Source organism: Micropterus salmoides, unplaced genomic scaffold (genome assembly GCF_014851395.1).
Source record: "Micropterus salmoides isolate LMB-PRFRI ecotype aquatic unplaced genomic scaffold, ASM1485139v1 Ms_hic_scaffold_20, whole genome shotgun sequence".
Lineage (NCBI taxonomy): Eukaryota > Metazoa > Chordata > Actinopteri > Centrarchiformes > Centrarchidae > Micropterus > Micropterus salmoides.
The window spans coordinates 12318021-12342403 of NW_024041151.1; the positions used below are offsets into that span (position 1 = coordinate 12318021).

The 24383-nt window shown below is 41.5% G+C and overlaps 1 protein-coding gene across 10 annotated transcripts in view; it reads left to right on the forward strand.

Moving 5' to 3' along the window:
* Positions 1-578: 578 nt before the first annotated feature.
* LOC119914777 (probable E3 ubiquitin-protein ligase HERC1) overlaps positions 579-24383 on the forward strand; it is a 49266-nt gene continuing 25461 nt past the window's right edge. For 8 of the 10 annotated variants that reach the window (XM_038734291.1, XM_038734284.1, XM_038734286.1 and 5 more), the window contains exons 1-30: positions 587-690; positions 3685-4687; positions 5764-5859; positions 5966-6148; positions 6745-6957; positions 7398-7496; positions 7619-7715; positions 7832-7975; positions 8148-8275; positions 8655-8799; positions 8988-9159; positions 9497-9631; positions 9921-10086; positions 10342-10467; positions 11347-11571; positions 11792-11944; positions 12207-12339; positions 12804-13007; positions 13158-13379; positions 16068-16241; positions 16505-16619; positions 16780-16897; positions 17182-17383; positions 17603-17903; positions 18001-18034; positions 18111-18153; positions 22833-23080; positions 23382-23579; positions 23783-23903; positions 24014-24254. In XM_038734291.1, the coding sequence (XP_038590219.1) occupies positions 3716-4687; positions 5764-5859; positions 5966-6148; positions 6745-6957; positions 7398-7496; positions 7619-7715; positions 7832-7975; positions 8148-8275; positions 8655-8799; positions 8988-9159; positions 9497-9631; positions 9921-10086; positions 10342-10467; positions 11347-11571; positions 11792-11944; positions 12207-12339; positions 12804-13007; positions 13158-13379; positions 16068-16241; positions 16505-16619; positions 16780-16897; positions 17182-17383; positions 17603-17903; positions 18001-18034; positions 18111-18153; positions 22833-23080; positions 23382-23579; positions 23783-23903; positions 24014-24254 (5408 nt within the window). In that variant the 5' untranslated portion in view covers positions 587-690; positions 3685-3715. Of the gene's footprint in view, positions 691-3684; positions 4688-5763; positions 5860-5965; positions 6149-6744; positions 6958-7397; positions 7497-7618; positions 7716-7831; positions 7976-8147; positions 8276-8654; positions 8800-8987; positions 9160-9496; positions 9632-9920; positions 10087-10341; positions 10468-11346; positions 11572-11791; positions 11945-12206; positions 12340-12803; positions 13008-13157; positions 13380-16067; positions 16242-16504; positions 16620-16779; positions 16898-17181; positions 17384-17602; positions 17904-18000; positions 18035-18110; positions 18154-22832; positions 23081-23381; positions 23580-23782; positions 23904-24013; positions 24255-24383 lie in introns of all 10 variants that reach the window. The other 2 variants (XM_038734285.1, XM_038734293.1) reach the window with 2 other exon arrangements.

A 24383-nucleotide genomic window follows, 5' to 3' on the forward strand; every position in this document is an offset into this window, starting at 1 on the left:
ATATGTAGCAACACAATATATGGCTAGTTGGTTTCATACACTTTCTGTAATAAAACATTTAAAAGCAAAGCTCCTATCAAATGGTGGAACATGGTCTAATTTGTGTCAGTTTAGGGGTCCTTGATGTGAAAAAGTCTGAGAACCACTGGCCTAAACTATGTGTAATATAAGTGGATTGTGCCTTCAAACAGCTGCTTTTTTAATCTGATCCTTTTCATTAGGCCTATATAACAAAGAGGCAGTGCTGACCAGATTCTTTGTTTTATCGCCTGAATTTATTTTGTTTTAATGATGTTGAGATGGGTTTTGGGGGCATGAGGAATCAAATTCAGCTCTTACGCCCCCCAAAATACTTGCTCCGTCCCTGGTTTATTCATTGGCTTGATTAGAGTAAAACACATATTATTTTTATGCAGTGTAGCCTATATGTTATTATGTATTGTATCAGGCAGGCAGGCGAAATATAAGAAAAATAAAAAAATAGAGGAATAAAAACGTGACATTGATGATGGCAGTACACACTCCAAGAGACAAGGTGGCGACACGTGTTGCCTCCAGTGTTTGAAAATCAAGCAGACAAAGAAGAAGACGACCGAGGAGAAGGTTGATATGATATTCACGTCCAAGGGAGACCTCACTGGGACGGGACAGGTAACGCAAACCATATATCTCCGGGGGTTTACAGTCAAGGTAACTTACATGTCTGCGGACTATATTATTTGCACAATACACAGCTTAATATATGGATGTGACGTTAACGAGCCACGGGTGTGTTTTGCCGAGAGCTGTCAGCCGAAAAGCGGAGGGGCTTGGTCGGTTTTTGACAGCCATGGACCAGACTAGCAACTGCACTGCAGGCAGCGTTAGCTCGGCTGTCACCGCAGATGCAGAATAATTTTTTTTACCGGTGTTTGTGAAGGACTGCGTTGCAAATTCGCGTATGTCGCCGTTTATGTCGGAGGAGCAAATACTTTAAATGTAACAGTGAGCTAACTATCGTCAAAGATGAAAAACCACATGACGTTATTAACGCTACAAAATGTTGACAGACGCTTCAAAGTAAGAAGCGAGACAGCAGGGCTGGTTATTGTCGTTAATTGTAAATTAATTAAATTATCCTCTCTGCTAACGTCATTTGCGTGAATACCCAACTCAATGCCTAACTTCTTGACAATATGACATTGTTAATGGACTAATGGTATGTTTTTGCTCATCGCCAGCTTAAGATAGTGAAGTTGCTATCAGATGTTCTGTAGCTCATATTTTGGTAGATAAATATCCTTTAATATCTCTCACTCAGTACTGACATTAGCAAGTTGTTTTCAATGCTTATTGTGGTCAGAGTTGTCCTGGTAACAGAGCAGCCCAAACGTCCTTTGGCTCAGCATCTTCCTCCAGCTCATTCTGGATGACTTTCAAGGCAATATGTAACACTTAGGGGTCTCCTCCCATCAAGACCCAGAGAGTCACCAAAGGCAGGTGATCTATGGGCATCCAGGTGCCAGAACCAACATGACTGGCTTCTGTCAAAGGAAGCAGGATGGTTGAGGTCCCCTCAAATAACCAAGCCTCTCACTGTCTTGTAGATTGAGGCCAGGTGCAGAAAAATGTAATATGTGACATATATTCTCATTGTTGTATTAACAAATCAGAGCTCATCATCCCAAGTTGGGGCAAGAACCTGTGCTTTTCTCTGTCATGCCATTATAAATTAAAAATATTTGGACTGGTAGGCCAAACCAAAAATGTGAGAATGTCAAATTGTGCTCTGGGAAATGTTTCACAATTTTCTATCGCAGACTAATAATTGACAATTGAAGATGAGTCCATAATGAAAATAAGAGTTTGTTGCAGCCAATGTTTACATTTCAGATTATTTTAAATTCAGATCACATGTTGACATAGCTTTGTGTTAAGATGTGATGTCACCTCTCCCTTAATATCTCTGACATTTACTTTTCCTCCTGTTGTGGATGGTGCTGCATGCATTCAAAGTCAGTCACTGATATAGCCATAGGATGTATGAATGCTATTGATTTAATCATTAACCTTTAATGTCCTACACATGAGTCCTTGTGTTATATTGCTTACTGGCAAGTTGCTGGGCTGTTTGGCTCAATTTGTATCTGTAAGATGTTTTTGTGTGTGTGAACAGGCAAGTTGTAACTACTCTAGATGGACTGACATTGGTGAACCGTACAGTGGATGCTAGATAAAAATCTGAAGCTAGCTGAGTGGAAAACAAAAAGGGATACGAACTCTAGAGGGGTCCTGAATGTGTGTCCCACAATCCCAGATAGTTTCTAATCAGTGATGGTTGCTCCTAATATTGCTGGTGGTAGCTTGCTGGTGGTTGTCTGAACCCGAAGAGCCCATTACTATATCAATGCTTGCTGTTATTTTTGGCCAGAGTGGAAACCATATAGCCTCACAGGCCTCAGGCAAGGCAAGAGAGATGAGGCAATGTGCCTTTAACCATGGTTAAAATGGCATGCTCATATGTTCAGCAGGCTGTAACAAGCATTCTCTCACTCATGCCGGGTTCGTGTTTTTGAACAAGATTTAATTATAGAAGGAGTATCAGCCGTGACACAGGAGTATGGAGGTTTCTATTTTACAACTCAACAGCTGATTTCACCATTTAGTTTACCCTAAACCTGGTGTTACTTGACACTAAATGAAAACTCATTATATATTAAAATATTCTTTCTAGTACTAGCCAAGTGGTTATCACATTTCCTCTTTTATATAGTTTAGAATTGGTAGGGTGAATGTGCTTTAACTAATGGGAATGTCATGCAACTGATATTCCAATGAAATATCCATCATGAATGCTGACTTCTGTATTGTCACTGTCATGGGGGCTGTCACAATTTTATCTATTATGGATTACATGGTTTTGAAGGGGTTGAGTCCAGTTAACAAATTCTTTAATGATTAACTAAAATGCAAGATGGGAAAACCCAAATGTGTATTTCTTTGAAAGGAAAGCTGTTCCTGTCAATATATGTAATGTCTCTTCAACAGCAATAACAGACTTGCTCTTTATTTGTTTGGAAAGCAGACAAAGCATGCAGACAGACAGATTAGGTGGAGCCTGAATTTCAGCGCGTCACCAACTTGAAGACGTTGACGATGACAACTGCAGTTTGACTGTGACAGAGAATATGAATGAATTAGCGGGGGGATCAGATTATTATCACTCATGTGCCTAATCTCTCCAAGCAGGTTTCATTCTTTGACTGGCTATATTATGACGCTAATACTTTAAATGATAATAAACCAAATGCATTTCTTTGTATTGTGTAGCGTAACAGCTTGTGAGACAAAATTCCCCTTGTTAGTGTAGGTGTGTGTTGGTTAGCTGTTATCATAGGGTGAGCTGACCTATTTCAGTGATACCCACTGGGCCTATGCCACTAGCCTGGATGTACTGTATGTTGGGAAAGTGCCAGCACTAAAGAAGAAACCTGACACCTTTCCAATGAATTTATGTGACAGGAAAACGCATTAGAACATTGGCTTTCAGCAGCAAATGTTTCCTGTAAATTGATGACAGAGAAAAGACGAACCATTTTATTATGTTTAATAAAATGTGACGGAATGATGCGTGTGAATTTATAAATCTGCCACAGGACAGGCCTCAGTAGCTTTTTAAATAATATTTCCTTCACTTTTTTTCAGGTGTACTTCAAAGTATAGATAATGCTCAGACATGGTGCCTTGTCAGACCCATGTGTTGCTGAAGTGGCAAGAGCACTTCAATAGCTCCTGGGCAGCAGAAGATGGTGTGCAGACAGCCAGGAGGCATGGAGCTGCTGTGCTCTACAATAAGCTCCTTCACAACAAAGAGGTGGTGACTCTGGCCCAACCTGTTCAAGAACTCGTCGGCCCACGCCTGCCAGACTTTGAGTGCGAGTCCAGTGCCTCAGCGGAGAAGGAAGAGTACCTGTCATCCCTGCTTCACAGCCAGCGATGGCTGGCTCACCGCATGCTGACGCAAACCTCCTACACCTTGGGCCTCCACCACAGGCTGGTAGTTCTCCAGAGGATCTACTACGCACTGCACAGCAAATACCACGACAAATTCCGTGTGCAGTTGCCCTCCCAGTCCACAGATAGTGGGGCCGAATGTGGGCAACTTGAGCTGGCCTCAGAGCCCTGCGTGCCAGGGGGAGCATCCAAAGTCAAGTCGGGTACAGATGTTCTGATAGAGATGGGTGTGAGGACAGGTTTGAGTCTGCTCTTCTCTTTACTGCAGCAGAACTGGAGATACGCAGCCTCTGTGCATCCGGAGTCGGTGCTTTGCAATGACGTGCTCGCCACAGCATCCTCTGTGCTGGCTTCTCTGCCACCGCTCTCACTGGCCAATGAGAATAAGATCCCATCAGTCGGGCTGGACTGCCTGGCACAGGTGGCTGATTTCCTGAAGAAGACATCCGTGAGCAAGGGGACCGGTGGGGCAGACCCGACTGGTCGGAGGCTAGCGCTCGAGCTGCTGCTCGGCCTGGCCATGCAGAGAGGCTCTCTAAAGTTTCTGCTAGAGTGGGTGGAGGTAGCCTTGGCTGCTTCCATATCTTCATCCACCTCTACACTGTCTTCCACCTCCTCACTGAGCTCCCAGCAGTCAGCTGGTGTGGGATTTGATGTAATTCATCAAACACTTCTCCAAATGAGGCAATATTCGGTATGTTACGTGTTCTTCAAATTCAAAGTCTTTTGTGGTGTGTTTGGAGGAATCTTTCTTTTTCTCTATGTACCATGAACTCTATTCAGCCATAGGTGTTATTAACACCACTGGTGTGTATGTTAAAGATTGTTAGCAGAGTTTATCAAGTTACCTGCAGACTAATCTTAAATTGCTTTTCCCTGACGTCTTATGATAATCCAGCTGTATTAGTTTTTGGAAGTGATATGGGATCACCTAGAGTAATTAACCCAAGGTCTGGCTGTATGGGGAAAAATAACTTGTTCTCTAATATGGATGCATTATAAAGAAAGGCAATAGCATGTGGAAATAATTCAGATGTGTCAATATGAGTGGTTGTCCTCTGCCAATTGGCAATTACCTATATAGTGGGCTTTGCCTTGGTATGTGACTTTATTATTAAATAAAATTTTTGCATAAATGTATTTCCAAAGGCAGCAGTGGTTAAATTATTTCAGGTATCTTACATGCACATGAATGTATTGATAAATGAGGCCCTTTGTCTGTAATTCAGCAAAACTGATCTTCACTCCCACATCCATCCCTGCTGCAGGCTGTCCTTTTTATTTCACCAGTCTCATTTGAAGCTTGGAGTGATGCATTAGTGTACAGATAAGGATTAAGATTGAGTCAGTCTTCCTGCCCTCTCTAGATATGCGTATTGAGTCATCCTTTAGCAGGCTAATCAGCTTTACAATTCTTCTGGACAATTGACAACCAGGCCTGGGTAATGCAAACAACCTCATGATTGATTTTGCCTGTTAACCACATCTTACATGTACTTTAGAGCTCTGTAATAGCTAAAGAAAGCCCAGAGGGATCACAAAACTTTAAACACAATTAAGATCTGAATCTAAGGACTAGGATCTCAAATGTTTGCTTTTTGTCTTTCTTGACTTTGCCTTCTGCCTGATCATGCAGTGACATGTCACTGTTTTTGATTAGTCAAAGTTAGGAATATTATTTACTGAAATGTGCAAACCAGCAGGTTTATATGTTATAATAAAAACAGAGTCTAGGTTGAAGGTTAAACAATCCTTTTTCTCTCTCCCTAGGGTTTCCGTGGGGACTCCGTCAATACTCAGGTCCTGAAGAAGGATGCAGATGGACTTTGTCGACTCTCTCAGGCAGCTCTCTGCCTCTTTGAGGAGGTATAAGAGATATTAGTCTTGCAACCTCAACATATAGGCACTAGTAACAACTATTATACTTACCAGTAACTGACTGTGTGGACCTCACCTTCTTTTCTTTTGACAGATTTGTAACCTAGCATCGTACTGCCTGTGCTCCTGCAGCACTGATGCAGCTGCTCCTGGCACAGAGAGCGACACTGTCATGGTGTATGTGTGGGGCAGTAACAGCAGCCACCAGCTGGCAGAGGGAACTCTGGAGAAAATCCTGCTGCCAAAACTGACTCAGGGCTTTAGTGATGCCCAAATGGTATGGCTACGCATGTGGATAAGAATAACATTTTTCCACTTTACAGATTTTATACTTTTGCACTTTCTTTTTCTCTTCTCATATCAATCTTATTTTGCTTAGTCATACGAAGTCTACTTGACGTTATACTGATATATATTTTGTAACAACTTACGGTCATGTCCATCAAGTCTGTATTGTTCTTTCTGCAAAAAAACATTCTTTATGCAACATAATGTATTTCAATTTGTAATTTCCTTTCAGCCACATCTGTAATGCCAGTATCAGATAGGCATAGTAATTTTATAATCAGAAATTCTATGCTTGTTGTGAAATAAATCACACATGCCACAAGCCGCAGGTTGGTTACGGCTTTTATAAAAATGGGTTACGGCTTTTAATTCTTAATTGTAAATTAAAAAAAAGTCAGTCAGTCCACCTTAAAACACCTGTACCAGAATCACTGCAAATCTCTTGTATTGACCTCAGTACACATTTGTTGGTGGGACAAAGTTAAAGCCTGCCACTAGAAAGTCTATTTTTTAAATATGTTTTAGAATATTATTCTGCCGCTTTACATCTCATCCTTAGTTTTATCCACTTTGTCCTTGTTTTAGATTGAGGCAGGCCAGTACTGTACCTTTTCAGTATCTGCAGATGGTTCAGTGAAAGCATGTGGAAAAGGCAGTTATGGCCGTCTAGGTCTGGGAGACTCCAACAACCAGTCCATGCCCAAGAAACTTGTGCTGGAGCCACATAGGAACATGAAGAAGGTGTCCTCCTCCAAGGGCTCTGATGGTCACACGTTGGCCATCACTGTAGAGGGAGAGGTAAGAAGTTAAAATAAATACATGTACATATTTAATAGGTTTTTACTACTCTTTTTGTCACATGATAGAACTAGTTTACAGTAAATTGTTGATAGTGACAAAACAGTGTAAAATCAGTTTCACTGCAGTAACAACAGTATGTCATGTGTCATGATTTACACTTTGACTTCCTCTGTAGGTGTCGGTGAGATTGTAATTGACAGATAAAATTCTACACTTTCTTTTATAATGAATTATAAAATTGTCGGTAACACTTTCTATGAAGGTCATCATTATAATGACTTATGCATATATTTATAACACGATATAATGCGTCCATAACAAATGACAATTGTTGATCACTTACAAACATGCATTAGGCACTATAGCAAAGTTCATAAAGTATTATGACGATGACCTTCATAGAAAGTGTTACCAAGTTGTCTTATTATTTATTTCAGGTCTTTAGCTGGGGTGATGGAGAATATGGAAAACTGGGCCATGGCAACAGTGCCACACAGAAATACCCAAAAATCATACAAGGGCCACTGTTTGGCAAAGTAAGCACACAGAAAACGCTGGTTGTTGGAGAAAAGATGGATGTGAAATATTTATTGATATGTTTATTTTGAAAAGCCATGTGATTTAACATATTTTTCATGTATCATGGTATCTCTGCCAGGTTATTGTTTGTGTGTCTGCTGGCTACAGACACAGTGCTGCTGTGACTAATGATGGAGAGCTTTATACCTGGGGAGAAGGCGACTTTGGCAGACTTGGTACACATCTTATTCCTCAAGTTGCTTGTGCTTCTTTCTCTCACCAATTTCAGTGAAATCTCTCATCTTGGAAGTTAACGACACCCTCTGTTGTCCTGTGTTTCTCCTCTGAGCAGGTCATAGTGACAGTCAGAGTCGGAACGTGCCCACGCTAGTGAAGGACATCAGTGGTGTAGGGCAGGTGGCCTGTGGCAGCTCCCACACCATTGCCGTGGCGCAAGATGGACGCACTGTGTGGTCTTTTGGAGGAGGGGACAATGGTATGTTCACAGATGACATCTAGTTTGATTTTAGCCTATAATGTGTATATGTGTGAACTGGTAAAAATCATACTTAGAGTACCATGGGAAAGTTGTGTCAGTTGTAGTCTATCTTCATGTCTTGAGCTGGTGTGAACTAACGCTGGTACTCGTACATGACTCACCCTTGCAGGTAAACTAGGTCACGGAGACACCAATCGTGTGTATCGGCCCAAGGTCATAGAGGCCCTGCATGGATTCGTCATCAGGAAAGTGTGTGCTGGTAGCCAGTCATCTCTGGCGCTTACCTCTGCTGGACAGGTGAGATGCAGCATTTTGGGTCAGACATGGATTTCTAGTGTCGGAATTGGCTAGTACCAAATTGCTGTTTTTTTCTGTATTAACTTAAGACCAACGTTTGTACTTACAGCTCTTTGACAAAACACTTCAATTATATAAAACGGATTTGATTTTTACAAAAAAAATCTAAACATTTAGCGAATTGTAACCTCTCCTTAGCTAAGCTAACTGAGCTCTGGCTACTCTTATTCTTCATCAGCACACAATATGTTTAGTCCAAAGAATATATTTGTATTTGATTAAAACGTAAATACAAGGATGGGATGCACATATAAAGAAAGAACTATATAGATCATTTTGTCAATAATGCTGACATTTGTGTTTATTCTTATTTATTTAGGTGTTTGCATGGGGCTGTGGCTCGTGTTTAGGATGTGGCTCCTCTGAGACAACCTCCCTGAGACCCAGGTTCATAGAAGACCTGAGTATCACCAAGATCATTGACATCTCATGTGGAGACAGCCACTGTCTGGCTCTGTCCCATGGTAAGAGACCTTCAACAGTAAACAGTCAGATGATTAGTGTTTAAAAAAACAAACAAAAACGTGCTAAAGATGCTTTCAGAATTATTTTTAATTAGGTGTCAGAAATATAATATTTACAGGTTTGTTAATGGGATATCAAAACTGTGAATGTGCTCTGACTACAATGTACGTTGTTGTCCTTTCTTCAGAGAATGAAGTGTATGCCTGGGGGAACAACACCATGGGCCAGTGTGGGCAAGGCCACACCTCGACACCAATTACCAAACCCAAGAAAGTGCTTGGTCTAGAGGGGGTGTCGATCCAGCAAATCACCGCTGGCACTTCTCACAGCCTGGCTTGGACTGCAGTTCCAACTGACAGGTAAGGCCTCATCTTGTCTGAAACAAATTTTAGTGTTTCTTTTCTTAAAGTCTACAGTCCAGTCAGTGAGCACAGTCCTTCAATATCTGCTTTTTTGTAATGGCTGCGTTTCCTTGGTACTGTGGAGAATATATTCCATCCCTCTACACTGTAAACATTTGTGAGCTCACCAAATAAATCAGAGTGGCAACTTTGTGTCGAGCATTTCAGTGTTCAGCATTGTTTTATACTTCTGAACTCTTATTTTCTGATCCCCTGTGAAATATGTGGATCTATCTTATTGGTGACTCATTTGTGCTGGCACAGCTCTTTTTTATGCGACAGTGTCTTTTTTCAGACAACTGGTGGCATGGCACAGGCCCTTTTGTGTCGACTTGGAAGAGAGTACATTCACCTACCTTCGCAACTTCCTAGAAGGTTATTGTGATGGCATTGGGAATGACACACCCCCTGCTCCATTCTTATCTAAAAGGTATGAAATAAATTGAACAGAGCACTTCATGAGTTTTGAATATATGACCTATAACAGAAGATTGTATTTTATTATTTCTGAAACTTTGTTTATTATGGAATCACATGCAAAAAATGTTGCTGTTACTTTGTTGCAGCCTGTTAAACTCTGATCTGTTTTAATGAGTTGAATCTATGTTTTCATCCAGTTGTATCAACACTAACTTGAGGACACATGGACTCCCACACATTCACTTTCCCTCCTGTCGACTAAACTGACACTGCTAATCCTCTCTGTGTGTATTCCTCAGAGACCACCATCAGTTTCTTTTGCTGTGCATGAAGCTGCTGTCCATCCACTTGTCCTTGGCCCATGCTGGGGGCACTGGTGCTATGGTTTTGGGGGCTCAGGGCAGGCCCCTCAGAAACCTGCTCTTCAGGCTCATAGATACCAACATGCCAGACTCCATACAACAGGTAAACTAACAGTCTGTCCCTTACTAGATTATTTAACATATGCTGACATATGAACCCAGGAATTGGAGAAATTGTTGGTGTCGGCTGTTGGTGTGAGAACCAAGATAATAAGCACTGTTGTGTCTAAACAAAAGTGTGAATTGTGTTGTTAGAGCCTATGTGTGCTAATTTTATTTTATTAATAGCTTACATTAAACACTAATCCTTGATATCCATGTGCGTTCATATTGTGTTTACATTCCTGTACATCCTCAGGCAGTTCTGAGCACGCTGTCCATCGGTGCATCCCTGCTGCTGCCTCCACTCAGGGAGAGAACTGAACTGCTCCTGTCTCTCCTTCCCCAGGGCCCTCAGAGCTTGAGTGTCCTCTCCAAAGGACAGGTATATAGAGCTCTTTCGTGACATTTTAAACATTGTCTATTTGCTGTTATAGTAGTGCTGTTTATAGGATAAGATAAGCCTTTATTGATCCCCAGATAGGAAATTTAGTTGTTTCAGCAGCACAAGGACAGAAATAATTATATCTATCTATCTATCTATCTATCTATCTATCTATCTATCTATCTATCTATCTATAATAATTAAAAAAATAAAAAAAATCTATCTATCTATAATGGAAAAAGTAAAAAATAAATAAGAGGTATATAAAACAACTTAAGTAAAGAAACTGTACAAGAGTAATTAAAGACAAAATTAGAAGGCAAATATGACAGTGAGGTGAAGTGTGTGTGTGTGTGTGTGTGTGTATATATATAGTATATGTAACAGTGTACCACAGACTGATAAATATGATTAAATAATCATATTATCATACTGATACTTAGTGTATAGAAATATAATAGAAATATTATTTAGTATATAATGTAATAAAACATATAATATGTAATAGTGTGGGATATAAGATATAGTATACATAATATAGTACAGTATAACATCATATATAGTATAATACAGCTATATAACATAAAATATATCTTGTTGTAAATAAAGTACACAATTAATTACATTTAAACAGCCATAAACATGCCATAACAAGTATTCCGCCCTGGCTGCATGGTTGTCCTCATTTTATATGTATCTGATCCAGATAGTTGGCTAGAAAATGGATGGATGGATGGATGGATGAAGGTAGACCCAGCTTAGAGCATTGCTAGGCAATATGTGTTGAAGGCTGCTTTAATGTTGCGAAAATGTGTTGTTGTAACCTCACATTTAAATGATCAAATACTGGACAATTCTCTCCACTGTATCTTTTTAAAGCGTCTGCAGTTAGACATGGTCCTCAGCAGCCTTCAGGATCAGAGCCATGTAGCTTCTCTACTAGGTTACAGCAATTTTGGGGAGGTGACAGCCCTGGGACCTCCTGTGACACCCTCCATGTCTGTCCGTCCGCCCTCTTCATCGAGCTCTATTGATGCCTGTGACCCTCTTCACTTAGCAGAGGTGCTGCTCAGAACCCTGCTCCTCAGTATAGGCTTTTACACGGTATGGAAAAGAGGGCCCTGTGTGAATTTGTGTCTAATGTGTGTTGAATTGGTGGGAGGTTTCTGATTTAACTTCTGAACAAATGCAATGTGTGGTTTTCTGTGTCAATGTTTTCAAAATTGTTCCTATGTTTTCTTCATATTTTGGTGTAGATTGTTACTGAATTAGTTGATGTTCCTACTCCTCCACATGCTTTCTGTTATTGTGTTTGTTCATACAGGAGCGGGCATTTGGGGAATTGGAGAAAAACAGTGACAAGCAACTGTCAGGTGAAAACCAGGGACAGACTGACCCTCCTTCTCACTTCCACCAGCTGCTATCTGGACTTCACAAACACCTGCTTGCCCATTGTTACATCCATTCCAGCCCTGAGGTACACTACAGAATCAGCTACTCACTCTTGAAAAAGAGATTTTATTAGACTTTTAACTGGTTAAATAAAGGAGGTATAGATTTATAAAAGTTTTAACAAAATAACTGAATGGATCCACACAGATTTGTCAATTTGTCAAAAAAAAAATACACAAAAGTCTTGTGCAGATTAGTCACGTACGTTTAAAGCTAATATTTTACCTAGAGCTCTGCAGTCAAACAATAGTTGGATTTATGTTTACACTGATTTTGCTGCTCTGTAGGATGACAGCAGTGTAACGCTGCTTCGTGAGCATCTTTACCTACTGCTTCCCTTTGCTGCTGAGACACTCAGGAGATCCACCAAACTGTTGAAGGACAGTTCCCTGGATAAACAAATAATCAAGAAGCTACAGAGTAAGAACAATGGCTGTTAACAAGTGTGTGTCATTATAACCAAGTTACTCTACTGTCCCATTTATTCTTTTGTGAGTTGTTTGCACAGATCTCGATGGATCTTTTATTCAGAAAACAAAATTAAATTTATTTTTCTTTTTTCATTTTATTATTTAATAACCAGTGGAAGGACAGTTTCAATTATATAGCAAGTATTTATGTATATACTGTATGCAAAGGGTAGGGTTGTGTGTACCAAAGGCAGCATCAGGTGTATCTGTCTTTATTTATTTATGTAATAACATGTTCAGGTTCATAGATTTTAGAGCAGTTTACAGTTGGGTCAGTCAGCACTGAGGTGTCAGTTGGTCTGATGACAAGCACATATAGACTTTCTACAAATGTATTTTAAAATCCTATCTGTTTTCCTCAGTTATTTTTATCAGTCACTCTAATCCCCCTCTCTCGTCTCACCCTTGTCCCAGTGGTGTTGTACAACTCTGTGGCTGGCAGCCTGCTGTGCCAGGTAATGTACTCATTGCTGCTGCTGCCTCTGGCTACGGTTCAGCCTCTCCTGAGCCAATTACTGGTCTTGTTGGAGAATCTCAATGATTTCAACAGGTTGCTGCCAGAGACGGGCTTTTTGGAGGAACATGAACTAGGGATGGAGGTCCAGAAAACCTGTTTAGGTCAGCGAAATTTTGATCTTGTTATTAGTGGTTATAGCAGTGTCACATGTATAGTATTGTTTTAAAGTATGGGACATTTTTACACTTAATATTCATCTTATAAGATGAAATATAGACTGGCTTAACAATACCAGTGGATCTTCCTTACAGATAAAAGTGAAGAAAACACATGCCTTGGACAGCAGCAACAAGAGGAGGAATGCAAGTGGGTTTGGCTGTTGGACCTGGAACGCTCTGCAGCACTGGCAGTCGGCCGTTGCCTTGGTGGTATGCTGCAAGGCCCGCCGCCCTCACTTCAGGAGAAAACATCAGAGTTCTGGCTATCAAATATCCTCTTCAGGAATGGCCTGGAGATGGACTTTGAACAGCTGGGTAGGAAAACATACTGCTTGCTCTCTTTCTTTTATATGTGCTAATGTCTTGGGAAATGGATACCAGGTAAATGCAACGTCTTGGCAAATAGATACCAGGTGAATGCAATGTTCAACCTGAGATGCCGACAACACAAACTTATTCCCAACAGCCTACACTTAGGCTCCACGGTGAAAGGACACAGAGCCGGAATAATCCTGGAGAAAGCGCAACACCAACTACTAAATGAGAGAGTGAGACAGATACATTTCACCATTGAAGCCCTGAACAAAGAATTGGACAACATACTCTACAAACTAGAAACATATCTGCCCAGTACAGCACTGGAAAAGGTCATGGAATTCATCAAGAAAGCACAGCTATCTCAGCACAACAAGAGCAAAGAAAGACAGAACCGTAAATTCCAAAACCTACAGTCCAGAGCGAGCGGCACTAACAGAACAGGAGAATTGTCTCGGAGGAGAAAGGACAACAACCCCAACACATGAAACAGACAACAGATGAGTGAAAAAACCTGTCAGATAGGGAACTCACCCCACCAGAGAAAGATGTTCTGGCCAAAGGATTAAACTTTGCCATTACACCACAGCAACTACCTATAGTGGACCTCATTACAGCCACAGCTCGGCCATTAGGAAAAACAAATTAACAGAAACAGAAACGGAAGCGGAACAGCTCAGACTAAAGGTATCTGCAGCCCTTTCTAATGCAAAGGCCCCCCTTTCCAACCTCACCATCCAAGAAAGGAAGGCTGTGACATCTCTGAGCAAGGATCAAAACATCACTATCCTACCTGCTGACAAAGGAAGATGCACGGTAGTCCTTAACACAGCGGACTACCAGAACAAGGTCAACACACTACTAATGGACACAAACCCATATGAGACACTGAGACGAGACCCAACCAGCGGATTCAAGAAAAAGGCCATAGAATGTCTACAACAGCTACAGAAGGACAACACCATCAACCATGATCAGGTATTACCGTTTGTATCCTGGAGAAGCCATTCCATGCATTTATGGACTACCCAAGATACACAAAGAAGGAGCCCCACTCAGGCCGATTGTCAGCAGCATTATCTCGGTCACCTACAACATTGCCAAACACATTCCTACCATCTTAGCTCCTTTGGCGGGAAACATGCCTCACCACATTCAAAACTCCATTGACTTTGTAAACAAAGTTCGAGGACTAAAACTGGACCCAGATGAAACCATGGTATCCTATGACGTGACTTATTGGTTCACCTGCATCCCCACCATAGAGGCAGTAGAAACCGTTAGGAAACGGCTAACACAAGACAACACCCTGGACAACAGAACTAGCCTCAGCCCTGACCAGATCTGTTAATTACTCGACCTCTGTCTAAACACCACCTACTTCCAGTACAACGGAGGATTCTACAGACAGAAACATGGCTGTGCCATGGGCTCACCGGTATCTCCGATTGTGGCAAACATCTACATGGAAGAAGTGGAAAACAAAGCCCTCAACTCCTTCAGAGGAACAGCACCGAGCCACTGGTACAGATATATGGACGACACCTGGGTCAAAATTAAAAGCCAGGAAGTGCAAGCCTTCACAGAACACATCAACTCTGTGGACAGTAACATCAAGTTCACACGAGAAGATGTTCACAACAATAGTTTGGCCTTCCTGGACTGCGCTGTACACATTGAAGAGGACAGGAGCCTGCAGATCGGTGTTTACAAAAAACCCACACACACAGACCAATACCTACTCTTGTTCCTTGTGTTTTTTAAACCCAAGAACACACTAAGACAGATACTGGTACACCCCAAAGACCGCACACCCAAACACAAGAAAAGCAATCTAGTGTATGCGGTCCAATGCAGTGAGGAATGCACAGACCTGTATATTGGGGAGACTAAACAACCACTACACAAACGCATGGCTCAACACAGAAGGGCCAACTGCTCAGGTCAAGACTCTGCAGTTTACTTACATCTGAAGGACAGAGGACACTCATTTGAGGACCACCAGGTGCACATTTTAGACAGAGAAGATGGATCATTTGAAAGAGGTGTCAGGGAAGCCATCTACACACGGGTCAAGAAGCTGTCATTGAACAGAGGAGGGGGTCTATGCCACCACTTATCCCCCACTTACAATGCTTTCCTTTCATCACTTCCCAGGAAACTCAACAAACGTAACCTATTGGCCTCAGGTGAAGATACCAACGATGGTCGTTCAGTCTTGGCCTCAGGTAGTCCTTACGAGTAGTTCAGAAACGTCTTCCAGTATCTTCAACCAAGTCCAGTTGCCCTTGACTTTAACCTTTGTTGGATAACTATAACCTGGATGACATCAATGTTCATCCCCAGATTAATGTTGCACCAATGTGTCCACATCCTGTTTAAAACCACAAGTAATAAAACCAGTGGGAAAACAAGATGTTACAGAGGCATCTTCTGAGTAAAGAAGAATGTTTACGATTTTCTTTGTTTTATTAGGTAGTTAACAGTAGAGATAGACAGGGGACTTGAGCAACAAGTAAGAGGGAGGACAACCGACAAAGTTACCTAGCTTACCTTGCCTGGTATACATCTTAGAGCACGAGGCCTAAAGGGTATCTTATACATGAGATTTAACTAACTTTCTAAATGTAGTATGAAGTTATCGCTTTTTAACTTGTCCTCTGTCACATGTGGTGCTTTGTCCTTTAGACTCCAGCATGGCATGGCTGACTGAAGTGGTACTGCTGGGCAGTAGTGATGCCAGGCTGGCAGAACTTATTCTGAATGAGGAAACCAGGACTTTGCTGGAACTGGCACTGGGATCTTCCAGAGCCCCTGCTGGTAGCCTGTGGCGGAAAATGGAGGAGTATGCTCACAGCAAAGGTACTTGACTTGTATGTGTATGTTTGTGTGTACGAGTGCATGCCTGTCTTTCAAAGTTTTTAGAACGTTTCCAGGTGATAACAGGCTACTGCAGTTTCTGAAAATCTTGGATAAAAGAGAAATGCTGAATGTTACGCAGCTATGTAGCATGTACTTGCTGTCCTAACTACTGCACAATACATCATAGATACATTTTTAATTCTGGCTATTTCCTTGTTGTGACTTTGTTGTAATTGAGCTGTGGTGTTTTGCTCTGGGAGCAGAATGGGAGAGCGGGGGTTCTTTAGGCGACTGTTTGCTGCAGACTGTCTGTCGCTGCAGTCTGGCTGCTCTTCTGAAACACACTGGGCTGCAGAATGAGGCCTGTTTGCAGGACAGGTCAGTAACACAAATGTAATATTTACTGAAAGGCCTATTCCTGTGCATTTTATTTTGAAACCTACTTATATGTTGGGGTTTATGTGTTTAAACCATCAGTTTTAAAGAATGGAATATTGTAAATATTGCAAAGCTAATTATCCTCTCTACTTTGAGACAGATATGAGCCCTGTGAAATGCTGTTAGATGTCTATGAAACAGTTTATAAAATCAGAAGCACCCTGTTGGCCCATAAAAACTGTCCAAGGACGTCACAGGTGCAGACCACTGCCAAACAGGTACCATTGATAACTAAATTTTTGACCAAGTTAAACACTTGACACTTACTACAGTATAGAACAAAACAGACAATCGTAGCTTAATATTTGTATTGTAAATATTACAGCAAAATTGTGCTTGGTCACGTTAATATTAATTAATTATTATTGTACCCTTACTTACAACTTTCTATTCTATTCAAGTGGCCATCATTTACTTTTCCACTATATTAAAAAGGACTCTGAAGTTGTTTAAAAATAGGGAAAAAACACAGGTGTATATTAACATACTTCTTGAATTGCAGAGCACTCAATCTCCCCAAAGTCCTGATGCAGACAGGCAAGAGCCAAGCACCTCAGTGGAGCAGGTGGGAAAGGATCAAGAGCAGCAGTCAAGAGGTCACTGTAGCCGGGAGGTGCAGGTGCCTCCACCCCCCACAGCAAACCACAACCAGGAAGAGGTGGCAGAGGAGGACACATTTGGCAACAGTCGTACGTACCTGTCAGGTTAGAAATGCTTATCTCTATTTCTGCCCTTCCTCAATCAGTTTAACAATGTTTGTTTTTATGTGTATCTTAATGCTTATAGGCAGACAGACCCAGACAGAAATACACATTACACACACACACACACACACACACACACACACACACACACACAAGTCATCAACATCATCATCATCACCATCATCACAACACATCTGCTCTTCAATTGTGTCTCTGCAGAAGTCCTAGAATCATTCATGGCCACCCGGGAGGCCATGCAAGTACAGCAGAACATGACTGTGTACGAATCCTTTGGCACTTCCGCCCTTCCCAGCAGCATGGAGAGCCCAGTCAGCCCAGAGAGGGAGCTGGATCCCAAGCAGCAGTGGGAGAAGCAGAGGGATTCTGAGGAAAGCTTGTCTTTCTCTGCTGCCTGCCATCTGGTGGTGTCCCGCTGTCTCTTCCTCCTGCTGGGGGTCAGACCTGCTTGGGTGGAACCCAGCGAAAGAGAGAATTGTCAGGCTATGAACACCGGAGCGAGGTAGAGTTTGCGTCAAGCAGCTTATGGTTTGTTTTAGTCCAATTGTGTTTTCTGAGAACAGTTTCTGCACTAACTTTCCCCTTCATCCCACATTTAGGAAATCAACAGAATTCTATATGTCTGTTAAACAGGTAAGTTTTGTACTGTGCCAAAAATTCCCCCCACACCTCCTTATCAGGGCTAATGTACTGTCTTTGTCTTATTTAGTCTGATCAATCCAAAAACTTGGGATCTTCCAATAATAAAATGGGTGAGTATAATATATTTACATTTATTTAAGTCATACTGAACAGTTCATAATTAAAAAGTGTTTAGTGTGACGGGTAAGTCACAAGATCGCTGACGTAATTGCTGACGTAATCTGTACTGGCGTCTGTAGCCACCTGTCGGAAGCTCCGTCTTAAACCGGACTCTTATCCAGTTTTATACCACACTTTTTCGTTGCATTTTTTATATCCTTTTTATTTAACTTAAGTTTTACGTGGGTTAAGGATTTTAGTCATCCAACATGGAATTTAAGCTAGATGACCGTGAAAACGCCATCAACGTTACTGACCACAACAAAGCTACGGTGACTATGCTAGCCGAGGTAACTCTGCCCCATGAGGCCTTTACAAACAAACAAAAAAAAGATTGCTGACGTCCGACGACTTTCTGAGGAACTCAAAGAGAAAGATTCCCTGCTGTCTGGCTTTATGGATGTGGCTTCAGTACAAGCCAAACAGATTGTTTCTCTTAGCGCAACCGCTAACATCCAGGACACCGTGCTATGGGACCACTCTACCCTTCTAAGGCTTTCCTCCTGCTCAACTCCGAAGCATCAGTCAAGCTGGGCCCAAGTGGTGGTCCGTGGCTGCAAGAGAGGCTCGGATGGGGCCACCTCTCCTCTGCACATCCGCCTCTCCAACTGCTATGCAGCCCTGTCTGACGACACTCCGGTCCATCCAATGGATGCACCTGCGGCTTCGAGTCTCCCTGATACGGATCCCTTTCTGCCGACACTGTTGCATCTCCTCCACCTGCTACATCTCCTGCACTGGCGGCAAACGGTGATCAGCTGGGCCTGATCGGCGGCCGTCCTCCATCACAAGGGTGATAGTCCATGTGGGAACAAATGACACAGCTCTTCAGCAGTCTGAGCTGACAAAATCAGATTTTAACCGTCTTTTTAACTTTTTAAAGCAGTGTGGAAAGTCCGTTTTTATCTCTGGTCCCATTCCCACAGTTGGTCGCGGTGCTAGCCGCTTCAGTAGACTCCTTGGCCTCCACGACTGGCTCCAGTCCGCCTGCAGGGCTCACGGTGTGTGTTATGTGGATAACTTTAATATTTTCTGGCAAAGAATGTCTCTTTTTAAGACAGACGGACTTTACCCAAACAAACGGGGCTCAGAAATGTTAGCTGCTCACATACAGCATGTGGTGCGGTCCACACATGACTTACGTGAATGTATAATCATTCATGCAGCACACCCGGACACACCACCGCTCACTGAACAGATCTCTGCCTCACTGCCACAAACAACTGTCTCCACCTGCTGGCATGTAAAGCCGTCTGCTCCCAGCGCTGTTCCAAAGACTTCTATTCCTGTCATCATCACGCATAGACCAGTAAACCGAAATGTGCACATCCCACACAGAAATATTAGTAATCTCTTAAGGATTAGGACAACTGCACCAACTCCAGCACCCAGAACAAACTCATTTAAAATGGCTCTCTTCAATGTGAGATCACTTTCAAGTAAGACCTTTATTTTAAAAGATTTTATCTTGTCTGCAAATCTAGATTTTATGTTTTTAAATAAATCCTGGTTGCAAATGAATGACTATAGCCAGCTAGCTGAACTGTGTCCGCCTCATTATGATTGTTTTAGTCAACCGAGGGTCAGTGGTCGAGGTGGTGGGCTAGTGAGCGTGTATAGGAAAAATTTAAAATGTCATCAAGTACGCTGTGATGAATTTAACTCCTTTGAAGTTCTCACTCTTAAAGTTGGAGGGCTGCAACCTATCATATTTGTTATAATTTATCGCCCCCCCAAAACCGCCTGGAGGATTTTTATCAGAACTTCCTGAATTTTTATCAACTCTGGTTTTAAATTATGACAGAGTTGTTCTTTGTGGCGATTTTAATATTCATGTTGATGACCCCAACAATGTTAATGCAACTGACTTTTTAAATATGGCCACTTCTTTTAACTTCAAACAACATATCAAAGGGCAAACACATAACCGTGGTCATACACTGGACTTGGTTTTTACCCTGGGTGTCAGCATTTCCTCTGTGGAATTAGTGGACATGACCATATCTGACCACAAATGTATTGTTTTTAGCAGCAATTCGCCTGTTACTCATGCCAAATCCAGTCTCCCAAGTCCATTACCTCAGTCTGAAGGATTTATTAATTAACTACAATAACATGGTTAAGGATGCGAGAACACACTATTTTTCTGAACTCATTACTACACATAAACACAATCCCAGGTTTCTGTTTAAGACTGTGGATCAGCTGGTAAACCCAACCCCTCCTTGTGCCTCAGCTGGAAGTAATGATGACTGTGAATTGTTTTTATCTTATTTTACCAACAAGGTGGTGTCAATCAGAGCCTCTATTACCCCCACGGCCTCTTTACTCAGAGATTCCTCACCAGCAACAAGAGAGTTTTATCCCATCGACTTGTCTGAGCTTTTAAAAACAGTATCACAAATGAGAGTGTCCTCCAGCCCACTTGATGTAATACTTACAAAGTTTTTACTGAAAGTAATGGATTCTGTTGGGCCCCATTTGATCTCTGTTTTTAACAGCTCCCTATCTACTGGTTGTGTCCCTGATTATTTTAAAACGGCTTACGCGAACCCACTTTTAAAGAAACCTGGTTTAGATCCCTCCCTCCCACAAAATCTTAGACCAATTTCAAAACTGCCTTTTATTGCAAAGATTCTAGCAATAATTGTGTCCAAACAGCTGCTCACTGTACTGGAAAATAACAAGTTATTTGAAAAGTTTCAGTCTGGTTTCAGGAAGTACCACAGCACTGAGACTGCCCTGCTTAAAGCCACCAATGACCTTTTAATGTCTGCTGATGAAGGTATATGCTCAGTCCTGGTACTCCTGGACCTTAGCGCTGCTTTTGACACCATTGATCACAACATCATGTTAGACAGACTGAGGCACTGGGTGGGGATCTCTGGTACTGCCCTAGAATGGTTTTCATCCTACCTGTCAAATAGGAAGTTTTGCGTGTCTGTAAACAACTATGTCTCCTCGTTCTGTCCAGTTAAATATGGTGTGTCTCAGGGGTCGGTCTTAGGACCCATTTTGTTTTCCTTGTATCTGCTTCCCTTTGGACATATTATCCATAAACATGGTATTTAGGTTGCGTATATTTCCTTTTTGGGACTTTGTTGTAATGACAAACAAATATACTTGCCCGTCAGATCCACAGACCCTGGAATGCTGAGTTCACTTAACAATTGCCTTTGTGAAGTTAAAAAATGGATGTCAAATAATTTCCTCCAGCTGAACTCAGACAAAACAGAAATCCTGGTCATCGGGTCCCAGCAGATGGCAAAACAAATACTGCCATCTGCTGGTTCCCTAGTAAATCACATTAAGCCTGTTGCAAAGAACCTTGGTGTCTGGTTTGATAGTAATTTAAATTTCGAGCAGCACACCACAAAGCTTGTTCAATCATGTTTTTATCAACTTAGAAATATAGCAAAAATTCGATCTATGTTAACTTTTAAGGATACAGAGACCATTTTACACGCCTTCATCTCGCCTGGATTATTGCAACAGCCTTTTCACCTGTTTAACCCAAAAATCTGTTGATCGACTCCAGACTGTCCAGAACTCAGCTGCCAGGCTTTTAACCAGAACAAAGAAATATGACCACATTACCCCTATTTTAGCTTCATTACACTGGCTCCCAGTATGTTTTAGAATTGACTTTAAAATTTTATTGATCACTTTTAAAGCTCTTCATGGCCTGTCACCTTGTTATATTTCTGACCTTTTAGTCCCATACACACCAGCACGTACCTTGAGATCCTCGGGCAGAGGTCTGTTGTCTGTTCCAGAGTCTCGACTGAAAACTAAAGGGGACAGAGCGTTTGCTGTCAGGGCCCCGAGGCTCAGCCTGCCTGAGGAAATCAGGTCGGCTGAGTCAGTGAACTCTTAAGTCCCTTCTTAAAACATACTTTTATAGGAGAGCCTTTCCCGATTTTATGTGACTTTATTTTATCCCTTTTATTTTGTTCTATTTTACTTATTTTATATTTATCTTAAACATGTATTTTAGTCTTTTCAATGTTTTCTTGCTTTTATCTTGTATTGTTTTTGTATTATTGTTTTTGGGGTATTATTGTCTTTACACTTGTTAAAGCACTTTGTAACTTGTTTTTGAAAGGTGTTCTACAAATAAAGATTATTATTATTATTATAAAGTAATAGTTTGCCTTTTTGAGTTAGATGAGAGGACAAATACCACTCATATCTGTCCACTAACGGGCTGCTAGGATTCAGCTATCTTAGCTTAAACAACAGGGAGAAACAACTACAGCATGGCTGTAGTTCAGAAAGAAAAGAAATAAACATATTTCCCAAAATGAAAACTTTTACTATTAACTGTTACTTTAATATTGTTTCATCCTAATTTGGATGAAATAGCACAGATTGTTGCATGTCAAGTCTGCATTATTTCCACACACATAAACATTTTATGAGTATATACTGGAAATGTCTGTCTCTGAACATAACTTGTGCACATTTGAGTTTGTTTTCTTTTTTTTTGTCAGTGAGAAAAATCACACCAGCTATTTTTTCATTCGAGATTAACACCAAATGATTAACACTCTGAGAGGTGTTGAAAAGTAATATCAAAAAAGACAGAGACAATACTAGCCCTTAATTCTTTCTGGTCTGTTGGTTCCAGGCTTACCTCTGTGTTCTCTGGGCATCATGAAAGACGCTTGGGATCGCCTGCGGCAGTGTATTAGCCCAACCACCTCTATGTCCCACAATGGCAACAACACTTTGCCTATTCTTAACCAGGTGTTCCACTTTGTCTGTGGAGGCCACTTGTCATCCTCCCCACCAACACTGCCCGGTGGAGAGACTTGTAGTCAGGCAGATCCGAAGGCCATTACTTTTGCTATACTGCAGCAGCAACAGAGGGCTGAGGTAATAAGACTTTTTTCTTTTACACAATATTACTGCTGAGAAATTAGATCTCCAGAACACCTGCAGCTATTTTTTAATTTACTGGTTTCATCATGCTTGTGGTGTTTTTACGTTTCATTAATGTAATGACAGGCAGAAGTAATCAACGTCATTGGCCTAAATATAGGGGGAAATGATTGAAAACCTGCAACAACATTTTCAGTATAGCATTGCTATAAATTATTTGGAACTCATAGTTGTTCTGTGAATGCATTTTAACGGCTTATAACTAACAACTAACTATTGCCTTTGTTGTGATTAGTTGCGTCTGGAGGCCTTGTGTCAGATGTCATCCTTCCTGTCTAAGATGGAGGAAAAGAGCAGTGGGTTCACCGTCTCCCCCCAGTTCCCTGCGTTGTTACAGTCCGTGCAGCTTCAGTTCCTCTCTGGATGCTTTGATTTAGGAACACAAATTATCGGCTCTGACTCTAGAGCTAATTATGAGATGCAGCATTACATGGTACATCTTGTAATCGTGCTATCACAATTGTTTGTGCAGATGTTTATGATCAGTAAAGATGTAAAGAAAGAATGAATGAATATTTATATTCAGACCAGATGAAGAGACGAGAAGAGAGAACCTCAATTTTGTATTTACTTGATATGCTTCTTCTGTCTTCTTGTTGTATAAATTGAGATCCAATCCCTCTTATCTCAATCCAGTCTGGTACGTATTCAGCTTGTTTGGATACGCAAAGAGAGCTACAGTCTGCAGCCCATACCTTCTACCAGCAGGTGGTGCGTGTCCTAAAACAGAGGGTCCTGTTGGAAAGAGAACATCCAGGTCTGTGAGTGCTGATGTGCACTGCCTTGTACTACTCCCTGTTGGTTATTTTTTTGCAACAGTTGTGTTTAGTTTGCATGTAGTTAAGATTTTGTTTCTATCATACCCAGGTTCCTGCCAGCACCTTCTCCTTGCCACAATGTTTGCACTGAATTTCTGCTACCAACCAGTGGACCTGGTGCTGGTCATCAAATGTGGTATCCTGGAAATCCTTTCCATGCTGACTAACAACAGCTGTGCACTGATGAACCAGGGCTGGTTTGCAGCCTCTACATCTGGATCTATGCTACTAAGTGGGGCTGTTAGACTATCTTGCGCCCGCCTGCTTCAGATATTGACTGTGGCTGCGAGGTGAGAATGAAGAGAGTGTAAACAGCTGCATCAAAGTGTCCATTACCTCTTCCACTATTTAATCATTTAAAAAATGAAAGTATACTTTAGTTTTTTTTTTTACATCTGCATAACAAATTTCCCTGTGCT